Source organism: Nicotiana sylvestris, chromosome 10 (assembly GCF_000393655.2).
Source record: "Nicotiana sylvestris chromosome 10, ASM39365v2, whole genome shotgun sequence".
In the NCBI taxonomy this organism is placed as follows: domain Eukaryota; kingdom Viridiplantae; phylum Streptophyta; class Magnoliopsida; order Solanales; family Solanaceae; genus Nicotiana; species Nicotiana sylvestris.
In genome coordinates, this window is record NC_091066.1 from 160,073,344 (window position 1) to 160,085,877 (window position 12,534).

The 12,534-nt window shown below is 34.4% G+C and overlaps 2 protein-coding genes across 2 annotated transcripts; both read right to left on the reverse strand.

Annotated features, from left to right (window-relative positions):
- Positions 1-502: 502 nt before the first annotated feature.
- Positions 503-4,712, reverse strand: LOC104212686 (uncharacterized). The gene is made up of 6 exons (XM_009762031.2): positions 4,327-4,712; positions 4,199-4,235; positions 2,778-3,014; positions 2,646-2,693; positions 1,362-1,810; positions 503-1,125 (listed from the first exon to the last, which is right to left on the reverse strand). Exons 1-6 carry the CDS (start codon positions 4,623-4,625, stop codon positions 1,050-1,052), a joined length of 1,146 nt encoding a protein of 381 aa, XP_009760333.1. The 5' UTR covers positions 4,626-4,712; the 3' UTR covers positions 503-1,049.
- Positions 4,713-10,329: 5,617 nt separating this feature from the next.
- Positions 10,330-12,000, reverse strand: LOC104212687 (UDP-glycosyltransferase 89A2). Its single transcript, XM_009762032.2, has one exon. It carries the CDS (start codon positions 11,864-11,866, stop codon positions 10,559-10,561), a length of 1,308 nt encoding a protein of 435 aa, XP_009760334.2. The 5' UTR covers positions 11,867-12,000; the 3' UTR covers positions 10,330-10,558.
- Between the last annotated feature and the right edge of the window lie 534 nt (positions 12,001-12,534).

Below are 12,534 nucleotides of genomic sequence, written 5' to 3' on the forward strand. Positions count from 1 at the left end.
TGTGGTGTTGAGCTACCAAGAAAAATTATTGGCCTTCTTAAAATTTTTTGATTGTATGCTTAAACTTGTTAACTCACTAACTACTAACAATTATGCAAGTGAATAGTAATATTATCAGTATGGGATGGGGGGTACACCTTATCCTGGGAAATGCTAACCAAGCTATCAAAATCAAAATCATGGCCAAATGTTTGTTATAAAACAAGATTTTGGAATATTGCATTAATAAGATCTCTCGTGTGCTTTTTCTTTGTCAATGGATAGTAAAGGTGTTACTCCATTTAGGTTGTCCCCAACCCATTCCCCAACATTGAAATCATGATCTTTGTGGCCCCCTTTAAAGAGCAAATTCTGGAGTATAAAAGCATATTCTTCTTCTATTTATAATTAAGAACCTCATTTACTAGCTCTGTAATCACTTTGTCTTGCTTTTGCTTCTTTATTTTAGATCTTCTAATCTTCAAAAACAAAGTTTAGAACAAAAATCATGTAAGGAGGGGGGTCCAGAAATCATTTGCATGATAAAGAATGTGAAGAATGTTTCCAAAAGAAATAACAATCTTAAAAAATGGACTGCAAATGTAGGGACCAATACTAAAATTCGAAAAAAGAAGACAAATTCAAATCACAAACATGTAGGTAATGAAATAATATTCATTGTGAACCATACATTATGCAAATGGCTTCAATTTCACCTTTCTTTCCTTTACAGACCTCTTCTTCTTTTCCCTTTTCCTTTTGCTTTTGTTGTAGCGTGCCACTCACAGTTTACACAAGAAAGGAAAAGAAAAAATGCAGTCTTGGTGCACAAAGCATTCCGTATTTATGCCGGTGAAGGGCTGCACCCCAAAGGGTGTGATGTAGGCAGCTTACCCTGAAGCAAACATTAGTGGTTGTTTCCACAGCTCGAACCCGTGACCTATAATTCACACGGAGACAACTTTATCGTTGCTCCAAGGATTAACAGAAATTCAAATAAAGGGAAATAACAGCCAAAAATTGCTTTTACAGACACTAATAGGAGTAAAAATTTAAAGACTTTGATTGTATTAGTCCTCCTCAGATAGTGTCTGCTTCAAACAGTCAATATTGCAATATGCTACTGATCTCATCATATCTCCAAACCTGCAATCAGTCCAAATCAATAGTCAAAATGCAGCATGATGATATTGCTAATCATATTGTAAGACCATAAGGTAAAGTATTGAAGAATTTTACGCTATTAGATCACCTAAAAGATGACTTATTAGATCACCTAAAAGATGACCGTAGGTAATCGTTCATAATAAGTAAGATTAGTTAGCGTGAAAAATAAGATAACTAAATTGAAACGTGACACTGATAGTGTAAAAATTCTTTACCGGTCGATGCTATTCCTCCCTTTCTCAGCTAGATCAGCGCTAATTCTTGATTTTCCAAAGTAATCCATACTTTTTCTTGGTTTTTCCCTCTTGTCAACACTATTTCTTGGCTTTAATACTCTTCTGTCTGTGCTAGGCCTTATTGCAATGATCTCTTTCTGTTCAGTACTGATTCTTGACTTCTCTATCTCTTCAATACTTGGTCTGCACTTAATATCATTTGTAATATCAAGAGTATAATTTAAGTCAATTATACTTTCCTCAATAGTTTGGCAATCTGATTGTTTTTCCACTGAAGTTATGAACTTTTTGAGATGAGTAAAGAACTGAGGAAAGACTTGTAAGTCACAGTGATTTCCTCCATTTATCCACAAGGGTTCATACTTCATTTTACTGAGCTCCCAAAGTTTTTCACCATGTGAAATATCAACTACTTCATCTTCTGTTCCCTGCAGACCAAAATGAACATGTCCAATGGTATATTCTAAGAATTTATTATAAGTTGCAAATACAAAATAAATGGGAGACAGTCAATAAAATCTTATCCATGATTTAGTCATAAGCCTGAAGGTGAGCTTCGGTGTAAGTAGTAAAATTGTTGGCATGTGATCAGCAGGTCACGAGTTCGAGCCGTGGAAACAGCCTCTTACAGAAATGCAGTTATCCATAATTTAGTCATAAGCCTGAGGGGAGCCTCGGCGTAAGTGATAAAGTTGCTGCCATGTGACCAGGGGGTCACGGGTTCGAGTCGTGGAAACAGCCTCTTGCAGAAATGTAGAGTAAGACTGCATAAAATAGATTCTAGTGGTCCGGCCCTTCCATGGACCCCGCGTATAGTGGGAGCTTAGTGCACCGCGCTACATTTTTTGTAGTCATAAGCCTATTTGATCCCACTAAATATTGTGTGCCAGCTAATTAATATGTTTAAACTAATTATTGTTCTAAAAACTAATCAAAGTCTGTGTGCCTAAGGCATGCCACAAAAACAAGAAAAATTGACAGTGCATCAGAAATTAAGATCAAAACCACTAATATTTGGAAGCGAAAATTAAAAAGGGGCAGCCCGGTGCACTAAGCTCCCGTCGTACGGTTCAAAGAAGGACAGAAACCACAAGGATCTATTGTACGCAATCTTATCCTGTATTTCTATAAGAGGCTGTTTCTACTGCTCGAACTCGTGCCCTCTTGGTCATATGACAACGGCTTTACCAGTTACGCCAAGGCTTCCCTTCTCGAACCGAAAATAGTAATTCTATTATACTAGTTCAGTGTTTGGAAACTTACATGAATCACAAGAATGGGACAACTGACATATGGTATTTTGTCAATATTCTGCAGAAATCAGATAAAAAAAACTGTATTTTAACAAATAAATTAGGAAACTTAAATAAATCTTGAACTGAAAATTTGACTAACCTTGTATATGTCAAGCCAGAGAGAATACTTTATACGGTACATAACTCGAAGTCCAGAAAGTATTGCACTTTGCAGAATTACAGCCTTAATTTTAGGCAATTTTGTGGCCAATTCAAGAGTTGGACCACTTCCAATTGATTGTCCATATAATATAATGTCGTCCTCCTTCACTTCATAAATCTCTTTTAAACATTTGTATACAGCTTCTATATCAGCATATGTATTTTGCTCACTTGGCTAGTTATACAAAAACAACGCAAAAAAAATTAGATCTCAGTTTATTTTCTATACGCTGACAATTTAATTGTTACTGGTCACCTAAAAGATAATTATAAGTAACTACTTATAATAAGTGTAACTAGTTAATTCGAAAATAAGGTAGACAATCTGCTACAATACGTAAAATTACATTCTTTATGCTATCATTGTCAACAACAAACAACAAACTCAGTATAATCTCACAAGTGGGGCTCGAGAGGATGGTGCATATGCAGCCTTACTCCTACCTTGTGAAGGTAGAGAGGCTATTTCCGATAGACCATCGGCTCAGGAAAATACAGTCACAACATTGTAAAAAAAGAAAACAATAGTATATAACCATAGAAAGGAAACAATAACACGAAACAATACCAACAACAACAAGATAACAAGAAAATTGAAGCAAAAGAGAAAACTGGTAATAATACAAATCTACGTATAAGAAATTAAATTACTTATCATTGTAAATAGATTAAATCCGTCCAAGAAATAGTTATCTAACCTCCCTAAGAAAATAAAAAGTGAAAGGAATGGAGTGATTGGATCACATGTTTCAGTGACATATACGTGATTACCACTAATCAAAATTAAAACAATACTATTTGCCAAGAAAAAAAGAAGAAGTTAATCAAGGTACAGGAAGGAAAGAGTAAACACTTGTTTAATATATTATACTGGCTAAATCTTGTTGTAAAGTTCAAAGTATAGTTTGATTATTACTGTTCCAGCTCAAAAATAAGGCATATGGCGGAGTTAGAGTTCCGGTACTAGGTTCGGCTAAACCTAGTAATTTTAGTGCAAACTCTATATTTATCTTAAGAAATTCATTTCTCGATTCGCTCGATTGGCTGCTTAGCTCTTCGACAGAACCAAGTCTTCCCGCTGCTTAAGAAGATTCATGGGATTGGTCCGAGATCGAAAGAGCCTTGAATCAACTTGAATTGGCCAAGATTAAAGAACCAAAAGATCGCGGGGCCGAACAGATTAGCCCTCTGATTGAATCGGAAAAGGCACGACTAGTTAGAAATTGTGGCATCCATTGAATAAGTACAAATTTTTACTTTAGAATCCAGTAACATAAAAAAAGCTAGAATCCCGAGTCAGTAACTTCAAATTCTAGCTCCACCTCAGGGCAGAACATGTAATAAAATGAAAATGCATACCTCTCCATTAGACCTTCCATATCCAGCATAATCATATCTGCAAAAATCAGTCTAAATTCAGCTTAAAGACGAATCAGAAAATAACTAAAAAGACAAGAAAAATTCATATGAAAATGTGATCAAATTACCCCATGATGTTAACACGTAATCGAACACTAAGTTCGACGAAAAACTGGAACATTTGGCCAATATCAGCAGCATTACCATGAGAATAAAGAAGTGTCAAAGTTGCAGCTTTGTTTCTAACAAAAACTGCAAAAATATAATGACCTCTCTTTGTTTGCAAAATTGAAACTTCACCCTTTTCACTTTGAGGAACACCTAAGAGTTTTAGCTTTTGTGTTTGCTCATCTAAATCAACTTGATATGATGGCTCTGGTGGGAAAAATGCTAACTTTGCTGCAATTGTTGAAGCTGCACCACCCATTTTTACAAGATTTTCTAAGTCTTTTTTTGTTCATATAATGAAGAAAAGAACAATAGATATCATGTTGAAAGGATTTTCAAGAACATATTTGGATTATTTTGGGATTTGATATTCTTGTTTTTGTTATGTTATAAGGGGGAAATGGCTGGTTTTTGCAGACTAAAATGTCAAATGGAGAAGTGGACAATGGAGCAGAGTTGTCCTTAAAAAGACACTACCTTTAAAAGTGTGCTAAACAAAAAACATAATAACACTAATTAAAATGGTTAAAGTTACTTTGCTGAAAATTTCAAATTAATTTAAGTGGATTAGTTTTGAGGCCTTGTGATAAAGTGGTTGTATGTTTGATTCTCACTAGAAATAGTTGTTTAATCAGAACTCCTCAAATTTGCAAGTTTCATTTTTTTTGGAGTTATTAATAACTAAAAAAGATTAAGTATACAAGGGTGTGACGAAACAATCAATAAAGTGGATGAAAATAGTGAAAGATTTGGTTCTAATCCAAGCAAAGACTCAAAAACGCTAGACGATTTCTTCCATTTGCTCAAGTTTTGGTGGATGGAATTATGTTATACCTGAACTGATGGAAGACAGTAAGGTGTGATACCATAGGCGAATCCCACGTCGACAAAACACGGGAGATATGTTGGGTATATAAGTAAACATGCCTTAAACCCTAGTGATGCGTTTTAAAGCCGTGGGGGCCTAGACCCAAAGTGAACAATATCACTAGTGGGATGAGCTGCTACATATGGTATCAGAGCCACTCGACGTGCAATCTTGAACGTTGGTGAAGCAAACCTTGGCGGGGACGCTGAGTCCTAAAGGGGGTGGTATGTGATATCCTAGGCGAATCCCACATCGATAAAATACGGAAAAGATGCTGGGTATATAAGTAAACATGCTTTAGACTCTAGTGACGCGTTTATAAGCCGTACATGCCTAGGTTCAAAACGAACAAATCACTAGTGGGTTGTGCTGCTACATAAAGATCAGACGAAATACTCGAGGCGTGCATAAGATTATCCGGTCGATGGTCACCACTATTTTTTTTAAAAAAAAATTACTTAATACTGTTTAATTTACAAACTCTTGTATAATGGTGATGTCTGCAAGTTAACCTCAACAAAGATTATGAATTAACCACTTTTGTTGTCTGATGGTTTGTGTGAATGATTTTAAGTGAAATCAAAGTAATAATCATGAGGTTTTAACATGGTATAGCCACTAAAGGCAAAAATAATTAAGATGCGTTTAGAACAGTAATTAAATGTTAGTCAAAGGAAGCAGAAGGATCTTTGATATTTGAGAAGATCAAATCAGTTGATTGCATTTGAAAAGATATGAACAATAAAATCACACTTAGCACAAAATTAAATAACTTATTGATTGACAATGTCTAAAACAGAATTCATAAGTCAGAAAAGAACCTAAAAATGGCCCCATCTAAAGCAAATATTATAATATTGTGGGCCTAAGTTGTTTAGTTATGGGGGAACCAATTTATAATCTTGCATCATGACCTTTTTCCCTTTTTGACCTAGGTGTTAGTGCTTGTGAATGCTATAATTTTATTGTTTACATTTTTCAAGTATTTTTTTTATATTTTTAGAGCTTTTTCTTGTTAGGTTCATGTGAATAGTTGTTAGAGAAATTCATGAACAACTTCTATATCATCTTAAACTAATTGATGGGGAATTGAATAATTACAGATACTTGCTGGAAAGTCAGAAGTTTCGCTAAAAAAACTCAAGACATAATATATATATGTACAAAGAATTTTTGTAAATTAATGTTTTACTTTTTGTTCATCCTCGTGCTGGAGTACTCTCAACCTCCCCCCCCCCCCCTTTTTTTTTTTTCCTTTTCACATGTTGTGTCATTTTTTATTTTATTCTTATTCTGTTGTTTGCATGGAATGTTGTCAAAGTATAAATTCTTTGTTGTTTCTTGTTTAACCATATGATATTTGCACCACGTATGATATTTAAGAAAAAAATGCTTTCTACCGAGAATTCTTTCATTTTCAAGACTCAAACCAAAAACCTCTAGTTGAGAAGGGAGGCCAGAGGATTCTCACCACATCCCTTGGTGTTAGATATAAATTTCTATCTTGATTCTGGGAAGTTGTCTACCTTCTAATCTTCACTTTTTAAACTTGTAGACATCAAAATTTTATCGGATCAAATCCATATGAAATTTGGGTTTGATCCTAAATTTAAGATACTACAAGTAGAGTCCATCGAGCTTTCTTAGAGGCTACTCTATCTGAAACCCTAACTTGGAAGTTACTCTACCTGAAACCCTAGCTACACCTATAAAAGTGGGCCATATATTTCCTTTGAGAGCATCTCGAAATTCCATAAAAATTCATGGAATATTCATAAAGAGATTAAAGACATCAAATATTGTCTTTCTCAAAGCCACCGAAGTGATCAACGAATGTTCTTCCTTTTCCTAGAGATCAAATATATCCTAAGGAAGTTCGCATCATCCTACGTTCGAGAAATACGCTGGTTAAGCCCTCGAATCACAGAGAAAGATCTAGAGAGAAGAATCAAGGGAATAAACAGAATTGTACCTGCATCATTTTGTCAGTAAAATTATGTTTCTTCATATTTATATTGTGGTTGCAATTTATTTTTGTATCACAAAAAAGTTTGTTGTAAACAAAACTATCATTCATATTTTACTTATACGCCTAGTATGTTATATACATGGTGGATCTAGAATTTTAGTTCTATGGGTTCATATCTACTAATTTATTATAACTAGTAATTTCTTACACATATATATATGCTCTGCGTATTAGGTTCAAATGAACCCGATAGTTCTATGTTGCACCCGTTCCTGGAGTGTTAGTCTATTATTTCTTTTACAAAATTTTCCCTCCCATTTCCTTTCGACTACTTCTGTCATTTTCCAAATTCTTATTGTCAACCATGATCGTCTCACTATCATTATATCGTGTCGAGGAAAAGAAAAACATAAGTCACATAATATAAGACTATATGGAGGGAAAAAGTAGGAAGTTATGCTAAGAAATGCTTACCTTTTAAATTTTGTGGTTAACATATAGTCAAATTTGTTAGAACTTAGAAGCATGGCATGCTATACAAACGGCTAAAATAGGTAGGAAAATTCAACTCTATTTGTTTATCCTTTTCTTTTCCTAACTTTCTGATAAGTCTTTTGAGAGTCAATTTGGACTAATACTAAAGCTCACCTAACATTTGGATAGGTTGATTTCTAATTAAATTCTTGCAATACATCACGCACTTAATCTACCCAAGTCAATATATAGACGAATTACACGTTTACAAGTCAAAATCGACAACGGAGTTTTCCTACTACAAATTTCATTTTAGACTTTAAACACCATCCGCACCACCACCTAACAAACAGTAAAATCTTACGGTTGGGTCTAAAGAAGGTAGTGTGTATGCAAACCTTACCCCTATTCTCGACTGTTTTCGATAAATCCTCAGCTCAGGAAGACAGAGAGAAAACAAGAAGAGACCATATATCAATATCGTCAACAGAAATCATAAAAATAGTAACAGTATCATAAAAACTATAAAATAGATGACATGCAATAACAATAACCAGTAATTAAGAGCCGGAGCTAAGAAAAACAGAAAGGATAGTGGAAATTTAAACAACACTGACTCATTAAAATAGATAACATATATTTAGAGACATCTTGATATGATGGACAATGCCAACATGTCTCGTTTTCTTGTTTCACGTATTATAAGGAAACCTTATTACCCTAAATGTTTAAGGTTTGACTTAATTACACTTAATATATCAAATTATTAATTTTATACCATAATTAATTAAGGGTATAATTAATTGTACATTATTTACTCCTTAATTAAAGGAATCTACACGTTTCTCTCTCCTAACCCCTCAGTCCCACCCACTACCCATACCCACGTTCTTTTTACCATTTTCCATCTTCTGAAACTAAATTCTCCATCTAAATTCACATAAAATTGAAGATTTTTAAACAGAACAATATTCACAAACGTGAAGGCGAAATGTGCACTACGAATGTGAAACAAAAGCAACAGAAGCATTGGAACAACAAGCTTCGCGCAACAACATCATGATATTTCAGATTTGGGTTTTCAAATCAAAATCGCTACAAATCCACCATTGATGGCCGTTAAAAAGCTTTGAAGCTTTGAATTCAAATTTGGGTTTTCAAAAATCAATATTTGTTTTGATTGGGTGTTGTTGTAAATAATTGGGAATATGTTTTGGAGTTTATATTTCAATTTTGAGGGGTTTTGGTGAAGATTTAGACTTGATTTTGGCTGAATTTCAGATTGAAACTCGAAGAAGAAGAAGACATATTGCAGAAATTGTAGATAAATTGTAGATAAATTGTAGTTACAGTTGGATTGATCAGAATTTGAACTAAATACATCTTCGCCGCCGTTGACGGTTACCGACGAGGAAACTCCTTTGTTCTCTACTTCTCCATTCTCCATTTCTTATTTTTACTTATGTTTTACTTTTTCTATTTCTAATTTGGGTTTCTTAATTTCGTACACTTTATACACACATTTGATACAACAAAAATATGAAGTAGTTACAGTTGGATTGATCGGAATCTGAAATAAATAAAAGAGATTTTTACATCCTATGCCACATATATTTCAAATTTTATGGAAGTATGATTTTATGGTAATATCTATAAAATTCCTACATTTATCTACAAATAAACTACACATCAGTTTTAGGATGATAAAGCAATATTATTTTTATAATTATCTACAAAATTACTACATTTATACTTCAATTAAACTACAATCTATGTTGAAAAAATGTTGACTACAAAATTTTTCTCTTCATCTACAAATTTTCTACAAATACACTACAAATCAGTTTAAGTATGTATAAAACAGTATTATTTGTAAGGGTATCTACATAATTACTACATTTATACTATAAACTACAATCTATGTCGAAAATCTACAAATTATCTACAAAATATCTACAAACTGGGTACATTGAATTTTAATATCCCAATTCCCATTCAATTGTAGCATAATTGGGATTTTTGACATAATTGCGTTTTTTCAGAAGATTTGTAGAAGTTTTAGTCGTTTTTTATTTGTGAAAACAGAAAATAAAGCATCTACAAACAGAATACAAATAATCTACAATTTATCTACAATTTCTGCAATATGCCTTCTTCTTTTTCTTCTTCGAGTTTCAATCTGAAATTCAGTCAAAACCAAGTCTAATCTTCACCAAAACCCCTCAAAATTGAGATATAAACTCCAAACCATATTCCCAATTATTTTCAACAACACCAATCCAAACAAATAATGATTTTTGAAAACCCAAATTTGAATTCAAAGCTTTCAAGCTTTTTAATGGCTGTCAATGGTGGATTTGTAGCGATTTTAATTTAATGACGAACTGAGATTTTGATTTGTAGCAATTGTGAGAAAAAAAACGGGATAGAATTTTATTATAAATTGAAGATAAATGATTTCCGTGATATGATTTGATCTCCTTTCTGTTTCAAAACTTGAATTTAATGTAGAATCAATCAATCCCAAGATTCTTTCCTGATTTTTCGCGCGTTATTAAGGGAAGATTATGCCCTATTAATTCCTAATAAACGAATGGTACAGAAATTGTAGGAAAAATGTGGACTAGGCGGGTAATTTAGATACTATGCACATATTTGATAAGAAAGTTTCATATATGGTATAGGAATGAAAAAATCCCAATGCATAATCATGTGAATTTAGGCCCATTCAAATTAATCACTTAGGCCCAACTTAAAATTGTTAGGTCCAATTTGAATGAGCTTTTCAACATTTAAGTTGGGCCAGCTCTCTCACAATCTCATCTAAATCCCTTTTAGAACTTCCTCCAATTTTAACAGCTTCAAGTGCTTCATCTCTCAACTATTTTGCCCTTTCCTTAAACAAGTCATTACCCATTGCATCACTAATTCTCCGGCCCAACTCTATCGGGTCGGGGACCGAGTCTGCGCCCTCAAAAACTCGGACCGATGTTTTCATGTTCTCTACCAATAACCACGCGTTAATAAACTGGTCCGCCTCCATGGGCCAACCCAATATTTGTACACCCGCCACTATCGCTTCCAACACAGAATTCCATCCACAATGACTCAAAAACCCGCCTATAGCTCGATGGCCCAAGATTTCAACTTGTGGGGCCCAACCCTTTATAACTAGGCCTCTCCCTGAGACTCTATCCTCAAACCCCTCTGGCACTGATCCATAACCCTCTTCCAATTGTTGGGCTGTCAATTGTTTAGCTACCAAAATGAACCTCACTCCACTTTTCTCAAGCCCAATAGTTAAAGACTCCATTTGGGCCTTTGTTAGCAATTTTTGACTACCAAAAGCTACATAAAGAACAGACCCATCATCACATTCATCAAGCCAAGTGAAAATTCTCTCATTTACACCAACATCCACATTGGACTTCCCATTTCTACCAGGCCCACCAACCAAATTTATAGGCCCAATTGAATACACACGATCATGGCCCATTTCCTTCTTTAAAAAGCTCAAATACTCACTCTCCAAAGCCTCAAAAGTATTGAAAATTGACCCAAAACTCTTACCATTAGCAATAAACCCATTTCTCACAATCTCCCAAGTTGGGTCACCCTCTCTGTACTTTTGAAATACTGAAGGCATGTGTTCCCTCACAAATCTTGGACTTTTAGGCAGCCCATTAAACTCAATAAGGCCCAAATCTTTATAAGACCCAAAATTCTTCCAAATTTCACCAAGTATAGAAACCAATAACCCCCCAGAAGTGTAAAAAACAATTCCGGGTATACCAAGTTCTTGGGCCAAATCTTGAGTCCAGCCCAAGAAAAAATCATAAACAATAGCCACAGGAGGATTGGGTTGGGCCTTGAACCATTCCAAGATTGGGCCACGAAGCTTACTGAGCCCAGCAATGATCGGAGCATTGCCGGAGTTACCAACGTCTTTAACGTTTTCAACGCCGGCGGGAAGTGAAGGGTGGCCGGGAAATGGAAAGACAAGTGTTTGAACAGAAGGGTGGGCGGATAAAAGAGGATCAAGAATTGGGAGGTTTTTAGGAGTGACTAAAATGGTGATTTTAAAACCATGGAGAAGAAGTTGGTGTGTGAAATCAAGAAGGGGTAATATGTGACCTTGTGCTGGAAATGGAAAAATTAAGACATGGACTCCATTTTTAGAGCTTGACATGTTTGAGTTTCAGATCAGACAAGAAGTTAAATTGATGTTTGATATTTGGAAATGAAAGAGGAATATTAGTGGTGCAAAAAGATAGAAATTTCTTGGTAGGTACCAGTGGTTATTGGTATGAAAATTCTGCAATAGAAAAAGAGTAGATTCCGACATAAATATGTGGGGTTTAGCCGTTAGACGATATACGTAGATGCTGACCTCAAATGTCATGTGAAGGATATTTGGTGGAGAAATTAAAAAATATCCAAATTTACAAATGGTCGTTAAAAAATAGTAATAATTTCAAAAGTAATTAAGATTTAGTTACTTTTCATGTAAAGATAAATATGAATGAAAATACGGTTTAAAATCAGGAAAATATTCCAGTATAATATACCGGTCCAACATAATATGCTGGAAGTTCGTACACAGGTGCTCCAATCTCCAGTATATTATATTGGAACTTTTCACGTGTTGGAGTTACAACATAATATCTTGGAAGTTCATACACATGTGCACCATTATCCAGTATATTATGCTGGAATTTTCAGTGTTGCGGCAAAATAATGATTATTTTTCAATGACTTTGCAAATACTGGCTATTTTTTAATTATTAATCCAAAAACTGGCTAGCACGTGCTATTTTTAAATAAATACTGGGGTCAAGTTGGACAGAGCCCAAATTG